Source organism: Neltuma alba, unplaced genomic scaffold (assembly GCF_004799145.2).
Source record: "Neltuma alba isolate B1F8T4 unplaced genomic scaffold, ASM479914v2 tig00010974_pilon, whole genome shotgun sequence".
Classification (NCBI taxonomy): domain Eukaryota; kingdom Viridiplantae; phylum Streptophyta; class Magnoliopsida; order Fabales; family Fabaceae; genus Neltuma; species Neltuma alba.
Genome location: NW_021635736.1, coordinates 100,231 through 125,951, shown reverse-complemented (window position 1 = coordinate 125,951; position 25,721 = coordinate 100,231). Strand labels below are relative to the sequence as shown.

The 25,721-nt window shown below is 31.2% G+C and overlaps 1 protein-coding gene across 2 annotated transcripts; it reads left to right on the top strand.

Annotated features, from left to right (window-relative positions):
- The first annotated feature begins 9,634 nt into the window (after window positions 1–9,634).
- LOC114760407 (extra-large guanine nucleotide-binding protein 3) lies at window positions 9,635–18,179 on the top strand. 2 transcript variants are annotated; one of them, XM_028949656.1, is made up of 8 exons: window positions 9,635–10,853; window positions 10,978–11,115; window positions 11,915–12,019; window positions 12,117–12,302; window positions 12,966–13,140; window positions 14,978–15,222; window positions 16,934–17,100; window positions 17,211–18,179. In XM_028949656.1, exons 1-8 carry the CDS (start codon window positions 9,810–9,812, stop codon window positions 17,791–17,793), a joined length of 2,643 nt encoding a protein of 880 aa, XP_028805489.1. In that variant the 5' UTR covers window positions 9,635–9,809; the 3' UTR covers window positions 17,794–18,179. The 2 variants fall into 2 exon arrangements, with proteins under 2 accessions (XP_028805489.1, XP_028805490.1); XM_028949657.1 differs by having other exon boundaries at window positions 9,636–10,853; window positions 14,981–15,222.
- Window positions 18,180–25,721: the final 7,542 nt, after the last annotated feature.

Sequence of the window (25,721 nt, the reverse complement as noted above, 5' to 3'; positions counted from 1 at the left end):
TGCCTTTGGACCATTTGATATGACCTACGATTCCACACCTAATTTCCTTGGAATTTTCTTTTTATTTGTATTATAAAGGTTTCGTTCCCTTCATAGCATGAATAATGGATGCACATGAATACACTTAAAAGTTTGAAATGACAAAATAAAAATTATAAACACATATTTTATCACCCAAAAAAAAAAAGAGTAAACCACAGGGACTTTCCATCTATTACACTGAGTTTGATAAACGAATTACATTATTTACTACTTATAGATAATTTTCATTTTTTATAAATATAATACTTGATTATATTACCTCCGGTCCTAATCATAAGATCTCGTTTATAGATTACAAATGAGGAGGTCTTATGTTAGGACCGGAAGTAGTAATTATCTTTGACAAATTGATTATAATTATCCAAAACTCGATTTGACCAAAAGAATCCAGAAGTCCCGAACAGGCCATTAAAGGAGTGTTTGGATAGAAACCAATCTATGATTTTAAAAGTGTTTTTACAGTTTAGGAAGTAAATATATTGAGGAGTTTGCTTCGTTTTGCGAAAAAGTGCTTCTTAGAAGCTTTTGAAGGTTACCAAACACCCCATAAATATTAAAAAGGTTGTTTTTGAAGTTTTGTTTCAGTCATGTTTGCAAATTCTTATTTTTGTCTTTGGTTGGTTAACCAGTTTTTGAATAATTTATTTAGAAACTCATTTATCTAAACAAAAATGAATAATTGCATGAGAATGAACAGTGACAGTCTAGCCCATATAGCTAGTAGGCAACATACTGCACTACTCGGTTTATCAGGCCCGAGTTTCAGGATAGCCTCTGTAGTGGGCCTAGAATGAAGGTTGTGATCAATTCATTTGATTGGGCTGATTTCCATCTTGGGTTTCTTGTCAACTTTTTGAAGTTAAAAACTCTTTTTATTTTAGTGTTGCTAAAATAAATAGGGAAGTCAAACTTTTCAAATCCAATATGGTCTTCAATGCTTCTGGTTAAAAAAAAAAAAAGGGTCTTCCATGCTCGTGCCTTGTTAAGAAATTTTGAAATCCAATGAGTAGAAGAAACATACTGATTTAAATAGACCAAACTAATGGCCCATGGAGCATGAATCCCATGGGAGATTTCTACTTTGCCACACAACAGCAGCCCAAAATCTTGGCCTCATATCATTTACTTGGGCCATAATAGGCCCACCACAAACACGCAATGGTGATATCTATAAAAGAACAAATACTATCTCCGATCCTAATTATAAGAGCCAGTTGACTAATTTGAGGAGATTAAGAAAGTAAGTTGAGTTAGTTATTTGTCTTAAATATGTGTTGTCTTTCCTAAAATATCCTTACTAATCTAGTGTATTAACTAGAACTATAATTATTAGAAGGATTATCTTGGAAAAAGTTGAGTAAATATGAGAGATAAAGTGGATTGGGGTCTTATATTTAGAACCAAAATAAAAGTCAAACAGGGTCTTATATTAAGGACCGGAGGTAGTATTTTTTTTCCAAAAAAACAAAGACAGTTAAGTTCAAAAACATAACGAATTAATGTTAAATTGCCGAGGTTTGGCCCAAAAATAAATGTTAAATTGCCGAGGTGGATCATATGTTAATGTACGAGTATCCTCCGGTCAAAAAAATAAAAATGTACGAGTATCCTTTTAATTTTTAATTCTGGATTTTAAACGTCATTATATGTCGTTAAATTTTTGTTAGTATGCCATCACATTCAAAATATCTAACCGATCTCACTTTAGTATTTACTTTTATTTATTTTATACTAATTTGTACTACTTCTAATTTTTAATATAAGACCTAAGTGATTAATTTAGAAAGGTTAAAAAAGTTAAAAAAATTATTTAATTATTACATATATTATATGATTTTTCTAAAATATTTATGTGTATCCTTAGATTACATATCAATTTATAAGTATGACAACTTAGTTTGGAAAAAAAATAGACATAAATACTTTAAAGTAATCTTTCAGTTTTCTTAATTTTTTTCAAATTAGTTAATTGTTTTTTATATTAAGAACTAAGATAGTATAAAATTTTTTGAACTTTATGCCATATGTGAATAACTTTTCTAATTTTTAAATTATTTAGTCGTTAAATATGTTTAATTCAATTTTTTTCTCCATAAATATCCATAAATATCGCTTGTTCTAGAAATATTTATATTCATATGACTAAAATTTTGTGAAAAAAAGGGACGAGGGAAAAAAAAAAACTGAAATGGTGTGGTCAAAGAAAGAGGATCTAGTTGTCTTAAATGTGGAGGCAGTTGAAAGAAAGCAAGTGTTTATCATTGGATTTACGGAAGTTTGCCACTTCACCGGGAGTAAAGAAATAGTCAATCTCAATTTTTTCAGACTCCAGTATTTTTTTTTTTTTTTAACCAGAGAGACTCCAGTTTTATTATTTTTTATTTGTAAGGTCATAATTTTTTTTTTCACACGAATATAAATTTAAGTGAGTTTGATTGCAGAAACTCGTCACGCAAACTGAGATTTCATGGCTCAATTGTTTGTCAATTATGAATTCCTTATTTAAGACATATTTATTCGCAATCATCTATTTTAATGCATTGTATATTTAAATAAAAAAAGAACAAAACTTAGATCGATTTAAGTTTTCATGTGTCCTCCCCCCCCCCCAATCATCATTTAACCTTAAACCCACCTAAAAAAATTAGGACATATTGTCATATATAATTAGAAAAATTGATATAATTAAAAAAAATGAGGAAAGTATATATAAATTTCAGTTTTCCCCGCTATTTATGAATATTTGACTTATATGAGAGTCCTTAAAAATCTGGAATTTATTTTGTTCACATACGAAATTTGAAATTGCATTATCGTGTCCATATATTCACATTTAGCTTGAAAAGTAATGACAATCCTTTGAATACATGCACATTCATTATTTGAAAGACAGAATTTACAATCATAACTACTATGAGATATAGAATAGCAAGCTACTCTCCCGATCCTTAATATAGGACCTAATTGTTAAGTTAGTTTTGATCCTAAATATAAGACTTTTTTTATATTTATCAATTTTTTCTAAATTACCCCTATGGATACTTTTTCAACTATAACCAAGTAAATGGGGGAAGGAGGACATTAAAGAAAATGATTATGATGTTTTAGAAAAAACATGTCATATTTCTTATAACTAACTAACTTATCTAACTTCCTTAATCTAATCAAATTAGTTAAATAAGTCTTATATTAAGAATTAAAGAAGTATTATATTACTAATCGCTATGTATTAAAAAAAAAAAGAATTGTGAAATGAGAATATCAATTTGATATGGTCTTTGCTAATCAAATGTCAAAATTTTGAAGCTGTCTCGGAGTTAAATTAATTAATAAGATTTCGTAGGACGTTAATGTAAACAACATGGTCATTAAACTAGTAGAATTAGTTTCCAATAAAAAATAATATTAGAATAATTAAGAACAATTAAAATATGAGTAGTCTAATTCTTGGTGAGATCTGACCAAATCTTTTTCAAAACCTAATCTATTAAAATGATTTGGATGCCTGCGAAGCCATCTCAAAGTCAATGATCTCATTATTTAAAGTGGTATGCATGGGTAAAGTTTATTATGACCAAAACATCGATTCACAATATTATATTATTTTTCATGGGTGGGACCTAACATAATTAATTTTTCAAACTTGTTTTACTATTGTATTTTCTCGTCTTTATTATGAGAATTTCTAGCATATTTCATAATATAATAAATTTCATCTAGATCATTAATTTTATTTCACCTAGTATCCCTCTAACTAATTAAAAAATTTTCTAACTAATTAATCAGATTCATTTAACTGATAACTTTTATCAAAGGCAATTGTAATATTTTATAATAAATAACTAATTTTAACGAATTTTATTGACTTATGTAAAGTTATTACCAAGTGGTTATGATAATATAATAGAAGGGAGCAGTTGTTAGTTGATTATAGTCAACAAGAAATAATGATACTAGTTTGATAATAATCCAAATATAAATCCATGATAACATAAATTATTTTCGAGTCATTGATCCAACTATGTTGTTAATCATTCCCTTAACCATTAGATTTTTCCATTTGGGAAAAAAAATCATATGAATAAAGTTTTGTCATCATCGTGTTTGACAAAACTAAATTATGCTGAATTTGTTAAAAAAAAAAGGTTTAATGGGGCAGGCCAATGATATTCTGAAGCTACAGGATAATTAATTTTGAAAAAATGACATAAAAAATAAGTTGAAAATTATGATATTTCAATTTAGGTATCTAAGAGGTCTAAACCCCAGGAGAGAAGATGGTGTCTGATCTGGTATTTTGAATATATAGTGAAATTACTAAAATGCTCTTTTATCGGATTTTTTTTAAAAATAAAAAGCTATCAAACTTGTCATTGTTAGTATATTTTTTGTAATTGGCTGTTTAACGCTTGTCATTACCAACCTGTTATTATTAGTTGATGACTTGTTAATAAACTTTTTGATACAAAGGTATTTTTTTTATTTAACTATATTTGTAAAATATCAAATTAAACATAACCTTTTCTCTTGAAATTTTAATTTCTTACGTGCCTGAATTGGAATATTGTAATTTTCAATTTGTTTTTATGTCATTTTTCATTAATTTTAACCGAGATCATTTAAAATCTCCAAGGCTACCAACAAAGATTGGGTTTAGTGAAACGGATTAATCTCTCACAATATGACAAACCAAGGCCCAGATTTTCACTAGAAGAGGTGTTCATATTTAGTACCTGATAGTGTCTCGAATAGAATTTCTTCCAATAAAAAAATATTTATACTTAGCAAAAAAAAAAACTCCAAGGTTCAAAATAAATGGTGTCTAGCAAGTAGCATTTGATGTTCTAAAAAATCAGAAAAATTACTATGTAACCTGATAAAAAAAGATAATTACTAAAAAAAATCTCTTAATTAGTGAATAACGAGTTACCATGCAAAAAATAACAACAAATTGATTACTTCTTATTGAAACTTTTTAGTCATTATTTACTTTGTTTTGTAGCAATTTCTCTTCTAAAAAAATTCAGGAATTGACAGAGCACAAGTTTCTAGCTTTTGTTTTTGTTTCGCTTTTTTGGGTGATAAAGCTTCTAGAATTTTTCAGTGGGGGAGGAATTACCTTTTGTGCAGGTGGGGGCAAGTGAAGCCGGGGGCGGCTGCACCCGGGACGGTTATGTGCGCACATGAAGATGCGAGCAAAGCGGTTCCCATGTGTAAAGGCAAGGCAACCGTCAAAGGTCAACTCTTTTTTGCAGTACTAACGCGACCATAAGAGCATTCCATAAAAACAACCGTCCTCCGTTTTTAAACAATTGTACACACAGTTACTGACGTTACGCACGTTTTCAATCTTGGGAGTGCAAGAAAGTAAGTCCAATTAATTAGCATGGCTTCACTTGGTTATGGTTATTAGATCTCAGAGAATCCCACATTGACTAATTAAAAATAATTAAAGCTATACGATATTAAAGGAAGTCTCGTCAAATTAAGAGTTTGATTGGAGTTATTTACAAAAAGTGCTTGTAAATATGTTTACGAACTCTCATCACATATTTATTTTTTATTTTGTAAATTACGATTTAAATTTAAAAACTTCTATTGTCATTTTAAGCAAGTTTTAAGTCTTCTTAATAGAAAGAGAGCTTGGCAGGTTGACTTATTTTGTGATTATGAATGTGATTTATTATATTTTTATTCACAACCTAGTTTAATATGGTAAAGTTTTAAAAAAAAATTAATTAGCGATAAATTTAATGAATTAAGTACTATTTCTTGATTGTAATAAATTAATCAAAGTTACTTACATAATGAATTCAGATAGGACATATGAAATCTTTTGATGATTGATACATACGATGACTTGACGGCCCTTATTATACTACAGTGGAACCATGATCTTTGATCGCTCTCACTTTTGATCTCACTAGGTTCCACTTTCCCAAACACTTTACCCCTAGCTTTGACCTTCAACTATGTTCGGTTTATAGTTTCTTTTAGGTTCCGTCTGTTTCAGGGGAGGAAGAAGGGGAAGAATTTTAATATTATTTCATTTGGATTTAGAGTTTTTTTTATTTAACACGTAAATATGTGAGTTTTATTTGCTAATATGCAAATTTGATTTGTAAATATGAATTTTTTAGAGCTTGTTTATATTTATTTATTTTTGGCAGATAGTTTTGTTTTAATCACAGGATTAATAATTTGACGTTATCTATTTACTTGGTAGTATTAGTCCATACATACTTGTTTTGTTCGCCTCAATATATTATTTATTCTTAAATTAAAGGATCAAATTAAAAAATTTTGTGATTTTTTTTTCCTTTTGGTGACAATGCCACTATATTATGAACTAATAATTTTTTTGGTGTAATATGAATTAATAATTTTTGGTCTGTTACGTTTACAATATACTACCTCGGCCTCATATATAATAATATAAATTAATTACAACCAACTCCCTTATCCGTTGACTTTTGCAAACGTCAACTCCAGTTTTGAAATCTGACACCTAAGGGCTAAAGCAAAGAGTATTTACATCTGGGAACAAATTACAACAAAGATAATAGCAACTTGATAATTAAATACTCCAATTTTAAATATAAAAGTTAGCATAGAGATATTTATTTTGGGTATAAGTTGGCAAAAAATATTTTAATTATAAATGTAAGAGGTTAATCTCATTTGCGTCCGGTATTTATTATTCTGTTTCGAGCATTCACTACAGTTAGATTCATGCATTATGTGCAAAGTATGTTGACACTACTTAATTTTGACTTATTAAAAGAGGGGTATTTAAAAAATTAACACATATTTTTTTAAAAAAATAACTCACTTATTTAATATATTTGATTTATACGAACCAGTTAATTAATAATTTCTATATTTGGGATAGGATAGAATACTAAGTAAGATCTGGTAACTAAAACCGACCTACTTACAAAAATGATGAGAGTAATTAAGGAAAAAAAAAAAGCACAAAAACTCATTTGAAAAAACATTAATAAACAATAGTAGAAGCGAAGAAAAAGATCACCTAATCCCTTTTTCATCACAAGCTGGCATCTACACACATCAACTACGATCGTGACACAACCACAACTTCATTTTTTTTTGGAAGTCTACCTATGAAAAAAGTGTATGCAAGACATATATATCCTTTCCAAATCTATTTATGTAGTACTACTTTTTTTATAAAAAAAAAAATCGACTAAGATATTCCTAGCTTTTTTTTTTCATTTTTCACTTTAAAATTTATGCCCCACCTTCTATCAATGCAATTAAACTTTTATACGACGGATGTTCCCTAAAAAGTTAATATTATCATTTCTACTGTCATGATACAAATATAAAAACAATTCCATATTTAAATGGTTAACATTTTAAATAAAAATAAATTACAGGACGAACCATTTGTGAAAAAATATGTGTCATAACTAGAGAATGTCACTGGCATTGAAAGATTATTTAAAATACATCAAACCAAATACTATCTTCGGTCCGTAATATAAGGCTCTGTTTGATTTTTATTTTGGTCATAAATATAAGAACCTAATCTATTTTGTCTCTTATATTTATATATTTTTTTTCAAAGTAGCCCTTCTAACAATGATAGTTCTAGTTAATACGCTTGATTAGCAAAAATATTTTAGGAAAGACAACATTAATTTAGGACAAATAACTAACTCAACTTATTTTCTTAATCTCCTCAAATTAGTCAACTGGTTCTTATAATTAGGACGGAGGAGGTAGTAAGTAATTAATAGCTATATAATACAATTACATTGCTAATGTAAAATGTGATCCCTAATTTAGTTAAACCATGATTTAACCCGGTCTTATTAAAATTACAATTAAAATTTTTTAACTTTCCTTATTATCATAACAAAAAATTCTGTTGCCACTGTAGATTTCTTATAAATTTGTCATTCATTTGTCAAAATAAATAAGTCTTTTTTTGTTATTTCTTTTTCAAATAATTTTAATTACCCTAGTTATATATGCAAAGTGAGTTTTAAATCTACTAAAAGCAGGTGGGAAATAGTTGTAAGATGATATTACAAAAAGGACACCATATCTCAGCACGATAGCTTTGGAATAACAACTCTCTTTAATTCTTTTCTATTAAGGATTGACGAAAAAAGGACTCTAATCTTTGTTTTCCGTTCAATAAAAAGCATCCAACCTTTAAAGGTGGGGTCAGGTTTGAAAAGTCAATAAACCCCATTAAATTTCTAAAGGAGCTTTCTTATGAAGATTTTAAAAAAATAAAAAAAAATAGCTGTTTGTTGTTGAATTATTCTTATACATATAAGGGGTTGAAACTTAATTAAGGCACCTGCATATATATTTTCCCCACAAAAAATAACTATTATATGCTAATATTAATTGGATTGTGAAGTGACTATCTTATATAAGTAAAACTGAAGTTTCCAATATTATTGCCGAAAATTAATTTAAAAAAGTTACTTTAATTAAATCTGATTAATAAATTGGATATCAGCCATTTTTAGAAAATAAAATACCAACATGTTTTAAATTTTAACACAAGGTCTTTATTTGTGGCATACTATTGGGACTTAAATTTGGTATAGGAAATGAAATGGAAAATACTTATACCAAGTTTTTTTGTATTTATTATGTCAAGTTTTTCAATGTGTTTTATTTTTTAAAATATTAACATTTTATACTATTTAATTATAAATATATATAAAAATTTGACTAAAGTAATTTTTTAAATGCAACATAGGGTAGTGGATGACTGGGCCAATTCTCTAACATTTTGATCAATAATGGTTGTGAAGAGTTTTAGGATCCATACAGTATGAGAGAAAATCGAGAGGAAGGGAGAAAAGGAAAAATTTTAATAAGTTCAATTTAAAAAATTTAAAAAGTAGGATTAAAAGTTTTTAATTAATTTTTTTAATTTTTTATTACTTTTTTTCTTTATTAAAATTTCAAAACTCCACTTTTTCAATTTTTTAAGTAGAACTTATTTAAAATTTCCTTTTCCTTTTATTCCCTCCATTTGCATGGTACCAAAACAGTACCAATAACTTGATATTACTGAAAGTAAATTTACATACTAAATGTCTAGTAAACGCTGAAGGTAAATTTAGTAGTAATAGAAAAAGAGAGAAAAGGAGGGTAAGCTAGCCGTCAGCTGAGAAAAATGAAGACAAACATATACCATTTTAAGTAATTTAAGGACAAAACATTATCTTTTATGATCCACGTATAAATACAGTAGTACTAATAAAAACAAGCATTAATTAATTAAATAATTTTGTCAAACATGATCTTTTTCAATGGAAGAGGGCTTTAAAGTATGGTAAAATTTGCCATATTTCCCAAACGAGGGTTTAACGAAGTGATATTTACGAATAGGCACGCAAAAGTTACGCACACTTTGGAAATATGTTAAAGAAAGTGCTTGAATAATAATTGATAATCCAGAACTTGAATTGGGTGGAGGTGTCATGATGACGTCAAATGTAACGGAATCGTCCGGCCTTGGCGACGGCTGCCGTTAGTTACTCCGTTTACTCTCTGCCAACTCTCTCGACTGCGGCTGACAACTCACAGCACGCCCAGGCAGCCTCTCGCTCGCCTTCTCTGAGATGAGACCTTTCAATTTGATACTCACTCGTGCTCGCTCTTTTTGAATTTTCTTCTCTTTTTCTTCTGGTTATTTTCTTTCCCGTTTTCTCGAGCTTTCCCACCAGCCAAACAACACAGACAAACCTCCTCGGCTTCTTCTGCAGAGCCAAATGGCGTCAGAAACAGCCTCCGCAGAAGAAGACAAAACTTGGGAGGAGGTCCTCCGGAGGATGCTACCAGCTGGTGCACCCCTACCTGACGAAGAGCATCTCGATTATTCAATTGCGGTGGAATACGAGGGCCCTCCTGTTCCTTATGAGGTTCCCAGGGTTGATCCGTTGGATATTGCGTCGGCTCCGGCTCGTGCTGATTCTGTGGCTTCGGTTTCCGACAGCACTTCGATTCCGGTGGCCATGCCGATAAATCAGAGGTTCTCCAGGTTTAATCGCTTCAGGAACGGTACTCCTAGTAAAGAGTCGCGTAGTCCGGTGGATAGTCAAAGGTCATCTTCGGTTTCGGGAACACAATTGGATTTGCGGAACGGTGAGGGTGAGGATAATTCGGATTCCGGAGGTGGAATTACCGAGGATGCGGTTAGTTCTGTGTCGTCTCCACGAGCTCCGAATTCAGCTCCTCAAGCTGATGGGCTGATTGAAGTGAAGCGCCCTACTATTGTGACATTTAACACGCCCAAGGATTCGGAGAACGAAGAGGATGATGGGTGTTCGTCGCCACGTTCCGTGGCTACCGAGCCAGTGGGATCCCCGGTTGCGGCTCGAAATTCGCAGGTCGGGCCGAAAAAGAAATGGATTTGCAGCAGATGTGGAAAAGGGAATCGGCTGAAGGAAAAGGAAGCGTGTTTGGTGTGTGATAAAAGGTATTGTAGTAATTGTGTGCTTAAGGCAATGGGCTCGATGCCAGAGGGTCGTAAGTGCGTGAGCTGCATTGGGCAGCCTATAGACGAGTCAAAGAGGTCGAGTTTGGGTAAGTGCTCGAGGATGTTGTCGAGAGTTTGTAGTCCATTGGAGATTAAGCAGATAATGAAGGCGGAAAGGGAATGCGCGGCCAATCAACTTCGACCTGAGCAGCTTATCGTTAATGGAAGGCAGTTGAGGCAAGAAGAATTGGCGGAGATTTTGGGTTGTCCGATTCCTCCTCAGAAGCTAAAGCCTGGGAGGTATTGGTATGATAAGGATTCCGGACTTTGGGGGAAGGTGAAATTTTCGGTTTGAAGATACAAGCATTTCTTTGGAAGTATCTTTTGTTTTTTCCTGGTCATATAGAAGTTTGCTTTTGTTGTTTTCGTTTTTGTATTTACTTGAAAGTAATGAATTTCAGGAGGGAGAGAAGCCGGATAAGATAATAAGTTCAAAACTAAATATTGGAGGTAAGCTCCAGATGGATGCTAGCAAAGGAAATACTGGAGTTTTTATGAATGGTCGTGAAATAACAAAAATTGAGCTTAGGATGTTGAAGGTAAATTGTGTTTCTCCATGCATCTGCTTGTACTCAGCTCTAAACATACAGCAAAACGCATAAATACAACATACAGTATGATACTGAATTTAGTAACTTGTTAGTGTATGTGTCATTTATTGGTGTTCAGATATGATCTACGGCATCATGCAAATGAACAAAAACCCAAGCTTCCTAAGAGCTTAACCCTCCAATAGTGCTTTTTACAACCACTTATAGGCTGTACATTGTCAGAATTTGATGAGAAGATATTAAATAAGATGCTACATTTGCGAGTAAATGCATCTTCACTCAAAATGATGATGTGTATTTATCTGTATCAAATCAAAATTTGGATTGTTGATATTTCTATAGAACATGTATCTAAGGTCTCTACTCTTCGCAGTAGGTAGTTGACAGTTATTTAGTGCTCTTCTATTTTAAATGTTTGTTTCCTTTCCTTTCCTTTTTGCATCTAGCTTCAATACTCTTTTTCTTTCAAAAATATAGTGTTTGGTTGCATTGCAATGTCACAGAAAGTTTGTCTTGAAAGAAACACGATAAGAACTTTTACACTGATAAGATGTGTGCAAATAGATGAGGTATTAAACACAAAGCCTTGAAATATTGTCTGGCCTTTTTTTGTCAGGATATCATATTGTTCAGATTTGATACCATTCAAGCTCTGAGATGTGGCATATTGCTCATCTAACTATAATTAGCTCTCTTTCTTTTCTTTTCTTTTTTCAGTAAGTGGGTTGGTAAATTATTAATTTTATTATTATCTATTTGTTTGTACCTGATCTGGCTATCATTTCAGATGGCAAATGTACAGTGTCCTCGAGACACTCATTTCTGGGTTTATGATGATGGTTCTTATGAGGAAGAAGGTCAAAATAATATTAAGGGGAACATCTGGGGAAAGGTTCTTTCTTATCTGAACATGATAATCACCTGTTCTTTTGTTTAATTGTAATCTTAGGTATTGGTCTTATGGTAGTGGCTTCTTTTATGGTAGGCAGGCATCTACTCGTTTCCTTTCTTCATTATTCTCATTGCCGGTACCGCCAAATAATTTTCATGGGTTGAATGAGAATCCAACTAACTATTCAACAAGGTCTGTGCCTGAGTATTTGGATCAAGGAAGAGTCCAGAAACTTTTGTTATTTGGCATGGAAGGATCAGGAACATCCACTCTCTTTAAGCAGGCATGTCTGGCTGTTTTCGGCTTTTTTGTGTTGTATTCTTGCTTGCATGCTGGTGCGTCCTTTTGTATTAACTTTATTCTGTTGGTCTAGGCTTTTCTCGCATTTTTTATTGGCCCTTTGAACTTAGGCCTTTAGTAGCAATTATATTTAGCAGTGGTTGACAATACTATGTTAGATTCATAATGTTTTTAAGGATTATGATATTTGTATTGCTTTATTATCAACTCTTGAACATTTCTGTATATATGTTTCTCAACAAAATATATGCACGTACATATGTGTGTATGTGTCAGTGATTTGGTTTTGTACGCATGATATGTGTGCATGAATCATGTACTGATGTCCCAATGGATTTATAGATAGATTTGTGTCTGAATTTGTACATACGTGATGCTTGCAGAAATTTGAAAGGATTGATGTTTGCATAGAATTATGACTCACAAATTAGATGAAAACAGGATGCCGAAAGTTGCAAACAATTTCAAACAACATTCCAGACATGCTTGCACCATCACGAGTTCATTTTTTGTGTCTTGCAATGAGTTCCCTTTTGCCTTTTGATATATGTTCTTTATTTCTTTGCTAGTGTAATCATATAATGGTGTCTCGTTTTAATTTTTCTATGATCTTATTATGAGAATATTTCTCCTATCCATGGCACAGGCCAAGTTTTTATATAGCAGTGGCTTTGGTGAAGAAGAGCTGCAAAACATCAAGCACATGATACAAAGTAATATGTACAAGTATCTCAGCATTCTCCTTGAAGGACAAGAACAATTCGAAGAGGAGGCTTTGGCAGAAAAAGAATCTACTTTAGATGTTGAGGGTTCTGGGCCAGGTTGTATTTTACTCTTCTTGCCTTCCTTCCGTCTGTTCATATGCTACTTCGCTCTAATAAAACTACTATATTTTGATGGATGCTGTTTTCCTTGGTTCTTCTGGTCTTATGCATAACTTTGTCTTGACAAGAAAAAACAAGTATTTATGGAAGCACTCACATGTCAGAACAGCTTATTCCCCGGTCTGTTGATTCAGTTACCTCAAATATGTTAATAGCTGGTCTTCTGTTACGCCCATTGAAAAACACAGGGAAAAGAAATTAAAAACTTTTACTGTGCTGAGTCAAGTTTGTTGCAGATCTGGATTAAAGTAAACCGTACTAGATTTGATGCGCAATGGAAGCAAAGCTATCTGTAAAACAATATTTTCTGTGTATTTATTTGCATGTAGAAAGATAGTGCACCCTGGACTTCAAGAAAAAAAATTCATATCATAATACATTTGGTGGGATTGTAGGAAGACATTTCAGTATAGAATTGGGCATGACTATGTTTTAAATGGTGAAGAGTGAGAGAGTACATGATATAGAGTGAACTTCCTTGGACAACTGGGTTAATTACGCAGATACGTCTGCAGTTAGTAGCTACAATCATAATGTCTTGTGTTGCTAACTTTCGACCTCCTCAGTTCTCTGTTATGGGCTCTTGACTAAGCTTGGCCTGAGGCTAGAAAATTACTCCCTATGAATTGATTTTTTGTATAATGTTCGATCGGGGGCTAATTGAATGCAAAATCTTATGTTTATAAATGGAGGCATGTTGAGGTATATTCTTTAAAATGATTCACAAGAGAAAGAGGTTGGCAATAACAGAACATTAAATTCTTGGGAATTGAGGCCCTAACACTATGTCAAGAACTAGTTGGTTGGATCGAGTAAAACGGATTTGATACCCCTTAAGCAAGATTAAGGGTTTGAATCTTGTGGATGAAAAAAATTACGTTGGAAGAGACACTCTTTAGTTGAACCTAACAATCATCAAATCAAGATTAGTCAGGAGTAGCAAACATCTGATATACCCAAAAATGTTTAAATCATCAAGTGAATGTTCACAAAATTTTGTATTATAGTCTCTAACAAGTTCCAGTTACCACTGTCAAATATATTCATCAAGGATCAATTGCTCAATTTCTGTAGTTGAGCATGAGTTAGCAGTTCATTTGACTAAAACAGGCAGCAATTCTGATAGTCAGGTATATGCTTAAGAAAGCATGTTAGGCTTACCTTGTCGAAGCATCATTAGTATCACTTGATACAAGATTTTTATATATACATCATTTGCATGTTAGGCTTACCTTGTTGAAGCATCATTAGTATCATTTGATTGAAGATTTTTACCTTTTGCAGTTCATCATTTATTATGCCCTAATTGATTTGTCCATGTATGATTTGTCTTAGATTATTTTCAAATTGGAATAATTAGAGAACACTTATTGATTATGGTGGGGGGAAAAAGAGGGCATAGAGGTTTTCTATTTGGCTCCTTATGTTGGTGAAAAATGTTAATTTTGGAATAGAACTTTTTTCTCTGTCAGTGTTGTTGTATATAAGACCATTAAATTTGTTCATTTGTTTAGCCCAGAATTTATTTGTTCTCTTAACAAGACGACTTGTTTGTGAGTTATTTGCAACAAGGAAAAACAATCATGTTATAATGTATCAGTGCTCATGGGTCATTTGGCTTTTTAAGCCACGTGGGTTCTAATTGACAATTTTTAATGCTTCTGGTACTTCCTTGATTTCTTTTGAATTTTGTGGATAAGTCAAAATATCTTTTCTTAATGTTCGTGAAAAAATTATGAGCAAACCTTATGGTGGTTTAGTGTTATTACTTCAGCAGAGACAGTAGCTGTTGAAAATAAGAGGTGCATTTACTCAATCAGCCCGAGATTTAAGCATTTCTCTGACTGGTTGTTGGATATCATGGCAACTGGGGATTTGGAAGCTTTCTTCCCTGCTGCTACACGTGAATATGCTCCTATGGTAGATGAGATCTGGAGAGACTCTGCAATTCAGGAGACATACAAGAGAAGAGAGGAATTGCATAACCTTCCTGATGTAGCTAAGTATTTCTTGGATCGGGTATGCCTTCAATAAATAGTTATCTATCTTGTTCTAATGCATTCATTAATTATTGTTCTCTCTTTCTACCAACAGATTGTTGCTCTCTCATTTTTTTGCTATTTTATTAACGAAGATACCAAATAAATTGACGTCACTTTCCAAAAGTTAACATATTAGGAAAGTAGTAATAAATTATCACCACACTAAAATGTTCTCTTTTTAATTTTAACTTTTTTCCTTTCTGGATTAAATGATTAATGCCATGCAACTAGTTCAGAGTTTTTCTGAATTATTGTTTCATCTCATTTATATTTTTAAGAAGTGGATGACAGCTGATATGAAAAACGGATGTAAGTAAATTGAGAATGTAGTTCTGAGATTTTAGGTTTCATGGTAAAGAACTTCAAGGGCTGATGGGTTATATTGCAGCATTCCAGAAGTAACGAAAGAGTTTTTCAATTCCTATAGGCTCATGGTGATTGGCCAATTAGAATCACCTATCTGATGGGTTGTTCATTTGTTTTAGCATATAATAAGGTGATGAGGTGATTGCTTACAAGGAGGCAATGCAATTGGGCAGTTTTTATGTGCGTAATATTATATACAAATAAACTATATTGCTACGCTCTCAATAAGCTTTAACTTGAGCTTTTAAAGCAGGCTTTGCTGTCAAATAATAGATGTTAAATTGAGTCACGTAACACAGCTTTTGTCATGTCCACACCTAACCTAGTGTATTCTCATTACATCTCGAACATGGGAAACATTGTCTCTGAAGTTGTAGTCTTGCTTCCATGGTACGAGTGCTTTTTTATGTATTAAATGCATGGGTACGTTAATATCAGACTCATTAAATATTTACTGTTTGTCATTTGACAATTTTCTGTAAGACATGATGGTGCATGTCTAATAAACATACCACTGGTACATATCATAATTTTTGGGGCGTATACTAACTTTATGGACTCAAGTTTGAGAACTATATTATCTTTAAAAGCATGCCGTAAAGGCTTTGTAAATGTTAAATTCATAATCTTGAATAAATCCTAAATCTGGTAAATCCAAATTTTGGCCTGACAACATGAAAGTTTGACCTTCTTTTTTAAAATCAGATAATTATGTTATTAAACTTCGTTTGATTGGAGTTGAGTGAGATTTACCCCCAATATAATATGTCTCTTCTGGTCTTATTTGCATTTTGTTGACCAATATATCTCATGACATGCATTGAATCTAGTTAATTTTTTAAAACATGCTTACATTTTAGTTTATAAGGCACTATTTAGAGATATCTATGATTCCCCATATGAGATATTTCGCGGATAACGAAGAGTATTTAATATTGTTCAACTTAAAATACCCTTAATTGTTAATGATTGAGATTAGACATTAAGAAGGCCAATTATAACTAATGAAAGGTAAATTTGGAAATAATGCAATATTTTTGGGACACCAAGGAACATAAATAATTTTTCTTGATGAGTTTGAGTTAGTTAAAAGTGCCTTGTAATGTTAAACCGAGGCGGGTACTATCTGTATGACTAATCGTGTCTGAAGTTACCTTTTGACTGGTATCCCAAATGAATGTATTGGGATCTTGATGACATATGCGGTCTCATGTAATATTTTCCTGTTTGTTTTTCGTCTTGTAATTGACATTTTACTCAAGCTCTTTGCTAGCCTTTATTATATATTAAAAAAAATCATATATGACGTTGATCCTGCGCAGGCAATAGAAATATCGAGCAATGAGTATGAACCTTCTGATAGGGATATATTATATGCCGAAGGAGTCACTCCAAGCAACGGCCTTGCCTTCATGGAATTCTCTTTTGATGATAGAAGTCCCATGTCTGAAACATACAGTGAAAACTTAAATTGTCCTCCCTTCACCAGGTAAAATTGTTTCTTCCATCCCAGTGCATAGTGCACAATCCTTTTCATTTATTAAGCTAAAGCTTTTGAGAACTCATTTTGTGATGTCTGATAATTATTCTTCGGCTCAGGTATCAACTGATTCGAGTTCCTTCAAAGGGCCTACGAGATGGTTGCAAATGGCTGGATATGTTCGAAGATGTGCGGGCAGTGATATTCTGTGTTGCACTGAGTGATTATGACCAAATGTGGACCAACAGTTCTGGCCATCTTTGCAACAAAATGCTGGCAAGCCGAGATCTTTTCGAGAGTCTGGTGAGGAATCCTTGTTTTAAAGATACCCCTTTCGTGCTTCTGCTCAATAAGTATGATGTCTTAGAGGAAAAGATAAACAAAGTTCCTTTATCAACATGTGAGTGGTTTCAAGACTTCTGTCCTGTAAGACCCCATCACAATAATCATGCCCTGGCACACCAAGCATTTTACTACGTGGCGGTGAGATTCAAGGAGCTATATTCAGCCATAACTGGCCAGAAGTTGTTCGTGTGGCATACGCGAGCTTGGGAGCATGCCTCAGTTGATGAAGCCTTCAAATATGTAAGAGAGGTCGTCAAATGGAATGAACAGAAGGATGACGACATATTCGAAATCAATGCGGACGAATCATTTTTCAGTACGGAAGTGAGTTCATCTCCGCTCATGAGACAAGAATGAGTTTGCTAGGTAGTTAGCTCTCATAGACAAACGATCTGAAAGATCAAATTATAGCGGAGAATCTCACAGCTCCGGAGGATTTGACAAGAGCATTGCATTTTGGTAAGGGTAAGGGAGGTCAGTTTGACTGGGCTATGTCCGATATATGTTTTGGTTTGATCTTCAAGGATCTTCCTGAGATGGGGTGGTTCAGAATGATTGTTTTTTCCCATCATCAATGAGATAATCTGCTGGGGAAGGTTTTGGTTTGGGGTTGATTTGTTATCTGTACAGCACATACGTTGGTGATATTGTTCCGGCTTAAAATTGGGAGGGGGGGTTTGGTGGGCAAGAAAGCTGTAATTTTTTCCTTGGTTCCGTACAGCGGCGTTAGTTTTCCTTGCTAATGAAGGCGATGATTCTGTATAACCATTAGGATAATACTAATATCAGTGGGGGTCCTAAAATGAATTTAACAAACCAAACAGTTAATCTTACTGTGTGTGTCTGCGCGCTCCTGCATACCCGTCTTTTCAATTTTTTTACCTCTAACATTCGCCTTTTGAAGTTTTAACAAAAAATGCTCTTCGAATGTTTTTTGGGTGAGAGATCTAAAATAGTACGCCCGACATGTTATGTAAGCTTTTTAGAGGGTGTTTAGATGAAACTAAATCATAGTTTGGAGAATAGCTTATGGAGAATAGATTCTGGGAAGAATAGGTTCTGTGAAGAATAGATTTTATAAAAAAGTGACTCTGAAAAGTAAAAGTATTTGGATAGTTGTTATCAGAAATACCTTTTATACATATAAATTACTAAAACAGACATAAGTTAATATGATAATTATATAAAAGATAGATTTTATGATATATTTTAATTTGAAGGAATAAAAATGTTAATAATATATTTTTTACCAACACAATTAATAATACATAAGATACTATAATTAATGAATAATTAATATGTGTATATATATTTATAAGATATAAGATTAATATGTTTATAAAAAAATTAATTGAGGGATGTTAAAGTCATATTATTGTTGAGATATACTCTGACAAGCACAATCATACTCTCTAATTTGAACCTGAAGCAGAATAGATTCACTTTTCCTAAAACCATGGTTCAAAAACCATGGTTTTAGTCCAAACCATGTTTTCAGATTATGGTATCAAAATTGATGCTATTTAGATGACATTCCACCCAAACCATGGTTTTACCTCCCAAACCATAGTTTTGAGAGTCACCTAAACATACCCTTAATCTTTTTCACTCGAACTTTTGTGGGTTTTCTTTGATTCGACTCGTGAACTTGTATTACTGTGAAAGTTGTCGCATGTCATACTTGGTGCCCACAACGGATGACCGGATATTCCCCCCCCCCCCCTAAGGTTTTTGCGTCACATTGATGGAGATAGATCTTCATCTGAAGGATAGCCTTATTATAAACTAAACAAAGGGATCTGTTGTACAATTTAGGTATTGTAACCATGACTTGTAAATATAGATAGATAGGAACACATTAGAAATTTTAAAAGAAATATCGAGGTATTAATCACATTTCTCTCTCATCATTAGAAAAAAATAGAGTGGGCATAATATATATTAAGTTTCTATTCAAATATATTTATACAGTCGAAATTATATTATTTGAGGCATAAACAGCTTTGTTTCCTTCCCACTAACCCCAACTCGCCTGCACTGCAAAAGCAAAGAAAAATACAGATATAACTTATTGTAAAGGTCAAATTTTCTGCAATTAATGTGTGGCGTCAATGTGGTATGCATTGGTTATGATTAACGCAATAAGATTGGATGAACTCAAGCTAGCTTGAGTCTAATGTAAAAGATGGAAGACACTCAACAATTTATCAATTGTGGAGTTTTATTTAAGGAATTGACACAAGTTATGACTTATGAGGAGGCAGCCACTTGTGTAAATTATTTTTTCTTTCATGCAGCACTAAACTAAACCTTTTGGTCTAAGCCCAACTCGCCTACACTGGAAAACCCATGTTGTGCAGGCTTCAAAATCTCCAACTTTGACGTAAATTTCTTTAAATAAAAAATATTCTTATGTTAAGATAAAATTATTTTTACGTAATTATTTCACATATTTTAAAATAAATTTTAAAAATTCAATCCAAATATTATCTTAGCATTTTGAAATTGGTTTGCCTTTCTCTTTAGATGGTTTTTTTTTTTTGGACCAGCTTCTCTTTAGATGGTTGCTCCTTCTCTAAGCCATAATTTTAATGTAAGTCCTGTTTCATTATGCTATTAATAAGAAGAATAACCCTTTTAAAAGAGAAAAAAAAGCGAAAAACATCGTAGCTACACTCTATGATATTACTATCACCTACCTGGCAGTCATAGGGAAGCCACCACTCTTTGAATTTTGAAGTAATTCCTTAAAGCAAGACGTATAAATAATAAATTTACACAAAACAGGAGTTATTATGAAGAGATTAGATGCCACAAAACTGAAGTTATTTTTTTCCATGTTTTTAATCTCGTTCTAACTTCATTGTAAAATATTTGAGAAAATAAATCTTTTGATACCTGTATTTTTAAATTAATTGTAACTCAATGCTTAAATTTTAATTCATTGCAATTCAATCTCTATGATTTTGACTTAATTATAACTTGATTATCAAATTTTGACTTCCTGTAATTCAGTCTCTATAATAAATCATTTTAATTTTAGTCCCCGTATTTGAAAAAAAATAAAAGTATACTTCCTCCGGTCCTTAATTTAAAAACTAGATAACTAATTTACGAATATTAAAATATTTGTTTATTTATTTATAATCAATATGTATTATTTTATCTAAAATACTCTTATTATGTGCATTAGAAGTATTCTCTCATGGAATATTTAACATGTGCCATCACCATAGGGGCCGCTTTGAAAACAAATGAAGAAATATGGGAGACAAGATAGATTATAATCTTATAATTAAGACCCAACTGAATCTTAAACTAGTTTTTATATTAAAGACCAGAGGTAATTAAAGGATTAAACTATAAGGATTGAGTTTTATTAAGTCAATACTCAGGGATTAAGTTATAACAATTGAGTTAAAGTTTAAGTATTGAGCTCATCAAAATAAAGTTTAAGAATTGAGTTATAACTAAGTTAAGATTATAGGGACAAAAAGATTAATTTTTTTCTAAAATATTAGTATTTCATAAAATATTTTTCACACAGAGTAGGAAGAACATGTCAAGCTATAGAACTTGGAAGAAATTCATCTTAGCATGAAAATAGGCCGTGTTGAGCAGCTAGGAGGGGAAATATGAGGCATTAGGATCCAATGAAAATCTATGCAAGAGACGTTGACCAATTAGTACCGTTGATGGAGCTTCCTTCATTCAAGGACACTGATTGAACAAATTCACTGCTTTCGTTCGCATTGACCCCATCAGTTCAACTCCGCTTCATGACCACTTTCATAACCCTAATTCAATTCTTTCATCTTACAGTTCCTAGCTATCTACTCCTTTAAAATTTTATACAACAGCCAGTATAGATTACATGACATTGTTGTACTCTATTAATTAATTATTTTTTTTATCTTCTTCAAATAATTTTCTATTATTTTCAGACTTAAAGTAGCTATACACATTCTTCCTACTTTCGCACTTGTATGATAATTTTTTTATTGTGTTCATGGCATGTTTTCTGTTCCAACTACTTCCACACTAGAATACAAAACAACGTCCCAAAATTAATAAAATACCATACAAGTAGTATTGTGAGTTTATCTTTCTTTATAATTTATATGCATAGAACCAAAATTTATATATAAGGCAGAGCATTGGTACTTTAGGCAAAAATTCAAACTTCACAGGATCCCAATATTTAATCATCAAAACAGTGGTTGCCAAGATCTTGTTCCATGAACACAGAAAAAACAGCATTTGAATGAAAATTTTTATTTTGTTTACATACAAAAAAAAAATCTTGTCTTTCAAGTTATTGAATCCATTCTCAAAATGAAGATTTCTAGCCCCCCCCCCCTTTTTTTTTGAAAAACAAAGGTGAACAGAAGACTGGGGCAAAACAAGTCATGCTACCTTGCCGTACAAGCAAGAAGAAAAATCTTTCATTGATTTTTTTAAATTGACTGTGACGGCTTACGACTTATCACAACTATAACTAAGTATATGAAGATGTCAAAAAATTGAGTGGAAAAAAAAAACCTCTGATCCATTCTTATGAACACTTGCTTATGTTTGGGTCAAACCCTACAGCCCGTAAATTCATTTAACAAATCTTGTGTTTGTTTGTTAATTAAATTAATATATCCTTTTCATAATTAAAAATTCACTAATTTTTGTTTCTTTTTGCTTAATCTTATGATCTCAAATTCGTATTTTATGGTATAACCAAATTCAAATCATAAGATCAATTCCTATTTTATAAGCTTTCTTTTAATGAGATATTATAACAACTTATGATAATAATCATCGGCTATATAGATCGCAAGATATTATTTTACTTTGTTGCCAATAAAATTTGTAAATAAATTATTAATTAAAATATCACATACAATAACTTCATTTAGCATTCATATTTGGTTTTATGTATTAATAGTGAGATACTACTATTAGTTGAATTTTGTTTATTTATTTATTTGATAATATGATTTGTCTTCCTTCCTTCCTTCCTCAGTAGTTCCTTCCTCGAGTAGCTTACGCGTTATAATTTATTATTATAAATCTTTAATCAATTACAAGTCTTTGTTTTTTTTTCTTTTTGGAAAAGAATTACAAAGTCTATTTTAATTACGCGTTTTTATTTTCTACGTCGCATAACAAACAGTTTCTGATCACTAGTTTATATGTTAAGGCATTTTCTTGACCAAAATATGTTAAGACATTTCAAATTTTCTTCTTCTTTTATTTTTTATTTGGTCTGAGTCTATATCTTTTGAAAGATAGATTCATGTTACGTAAACAAATTAAATATTTCATTCATATCCTTCGAATCCCAGTTATATAAATACCTAACATGCACAAATTAATTATGAATTTCTTGTAGGCTTCTTAATTATATGCTATAATTATAATTATGTATCTGTATTTAAAAATTTGTTTTATATGTATTTAACTAATTGTAAGGATAATATAAGAAAGTTTAACTATTCTCTATTTTCCCCTTAAACTCTCAAGAAAACTAAAATATATACCGCGTTAATTATTTTAGCCCTATTTTATTTATTGCCCTGTTTATAATCTATTCAATTTCTTTGTAAATTCTCAAAGATATATATATTTTGTTTTCAGAACAGAAGTACGAAGAAGTCAAATAAAATAAATTGTCCATGCTTTAAAAGAAAGCAACATGTTGAATTTAAAAACATTTAAGATCTCTTAAAGACTTTTTAAGTAATTAAAAAATTGTCGTCAATAGGCAAATATTTAATCTTTGAAAATATTCCCAAATGTCCATGGCTTTATAAGCTGGAACATGGCCAAGTGACTTCATCATGTGACTATGATTCCAACCACTCAATTTCTCATTTATCTGCATTATATTATTTCAAACTTTTTTCTTTAAAAAAAATCTGCTTTCTACGAATATCTAGAACCTTAAAATTTCCTTACGCCGTACAAGGAATACAGCTATTTATTAATTTAATAAAATAAATTCAACACGAGATTTCTCAAACAAATAATTATAAATAATGACCCGTAATTGAAGTTACCCTGCCAAGTCCCTCCATTCCAGAGAGGTAATGCAAAGCAAAAAAAAAAAAATCATTAATTTAGTTTTTAAAAAAACCATTATTTCATAACACCAATTTAATCTTGTCTTCTTTTTTTTTTTGGGGGGAGTGGCGGTCGGGATATTCAATAGATAAATTAATTTAAAATTCATTGACTATCTCAAAAAAAAAAAATGAAACTTCATGAATTATTATAATAATACAGAAATACAGAGTATGTACATGTGTGCACATAAATATGAATAAATTAATGATTTATTATCAATATAGATGTTGATCCCAAAATCCAAGTAGAAGGCTAGAAGCATGTAAATGTGAAAAGCATTATTTTTAAAAGAGTTATTCTCATTTGTATACCACAATACTCAAAACTGATTTAAAAATACTAAAAATAAGGTATGATATAAGAAAATTAAAATTAATGATTGATTAGCTTCCAATTCTTTTAATCTAATTTATTTTAGTTTGTTTATTATTTTTAATTAAAGTTATTTATAGTCATAAACATATAGTATTCCAAAACGTAGTTGAAATGATATCTCTGAAGTAATGAAACTCGTGCAGCTATTATAATTGACATTTTGGACTTATTTGTGTGTCGCTTTCTCTCAAATATCATCATCTTGCTTGATTTTTTCAAAGTTTATTGCATATAGCAAAATGGTATAAATCAAGCAAAACAATATTGTTGCGAGACCAATAAAATTTAAACAACAAAAACTATTTACAAGTCTTAGATTAAAAAAAATAAATACAAATAAGTCTTCTAAATTTCATTTAATATTAATAGGTTCTAAGAATTTATTATTTATAAAGCCAAATTTTCATACTTACAAGTTTAATGGCTTCATTTATTAGTCAAATTTAACAATTTATGCTTATAAATTAAAATTTTATAATTTAAAAATTGAACTCATAATTTGTACATGTTCAATTTCTTACCTGAAATTTAAAAACTAATAGTAATAGTAATTATTTAATTCTCTTACCTCAAAACCTATACTTAATTTTCCCTAAAATTTATACAGCCATATATATCATCAGTGGTTAATTCTTCCAAGAACTTTAGATCATATCATGTTAACTTATTTATTGTGAGATGTCAAATTTTTGTCTTTTAATGATCCAAATGTGAAATTAAAATCAGAGATTCCACGATGATCAATTTGGCGGCAAAAGAATTATTTATTCAGAAAATATAATTGAAGAAAAGAGTGATTCCAGACTTCCAGTCGAAACGGGAAAACGCGTGTGAGCTGATTCAACACGCGCCTACGCCTAAAGCCAAGCCGAGCCGCCCATTTCACTCCCCACCTCTGCTTCTTTCACATTACCGCGAGAATCAAAATTATAATATTATAATCATAATTTAAAAATGTTATTTTGTTACTAATGAAAAATCACAAGTTTAATTTTTCTTATAAATTTCATTGTTATTGTTAATGCATATCCTTCTCAATTAAAAAAAATATATTGTCAGTTTATCACTATCAAATTAAAAGTTCCATTGTGAATATTAGAGCCTTTTGATGGATAATATGTAAATATTTTTGTAACTATTTTCTAATATACGACGCTTGTGCATCCTTCAATCCTCAGTTCATGCAATTTATATTTTTACCGTTGGCCAAAAAAATCATATTTTTACCAAGCATAATTTAATATTTTAAGTTAACATTTAATAATACTACCTTCGGTCCTAATTATAAAAACTAGTTGACTAATTTGAGGAGATTAAAAAAATAAGTTAATTTAGTTATTTGTAATAAATAGGTGTTGTCTTTTCTAAAATATCCTCGCTAATCAAATGTATTGGTTAGAACTACCATTATTAAAAGAACTATCTTGGGAAAAAAATTTATAAATATGAGAGACAAAATGAATTGAGGTCTTATATTTAAGACGAAAATAAAAATTAAATAAGATCTTATATTAGGGACCGGAGGTAGTATTTTATCTTGGTGTACATGTGTATTTTCTCTTTTCACAAGAGTTGTTTTTCTCAATCAAAATGAGTACTACTTGCGGTTCCTAATATAATAACTAGTTGACTAACTTGAGTAGATGCAGAAAATTAATTAAATTAGTTATTTGCAATAAGTAAGTATTGCCTTTCTTAAAATATCCTTGCTAATCAAGTATACTGATTAGAACTACTGTTATTACAATGATTACTTTGAAAAAAAAAATATGAGAGACAAAATAGATTGTGGT

Excerpts from the sequence above, each read along its gene's own strand:
- LOC114760407 (XM_028949656.1), top strand. The coding sequence starts at position 9,810 with ATGGCGTCAGAAACAGCCTCCGCAGAAGAAGACAAAACTTGGGAGGAG. Across the intron at positions 12,020-12,116 it reads AGGGGAACATCTGGGGAAAG|GCATCTACTCGTTTCCTTTC; the intron begins GTTCTTTCTTAT and ends TATGGTAGGCAG. Across the intron at positions 17,101-17,210 it reads AATTGTCCTCCCTTCACCAG|GTATCAACTGATTCGAGTTC; the intron begins GTAAAATTGTTT and ends TCTTCGGCTCAG.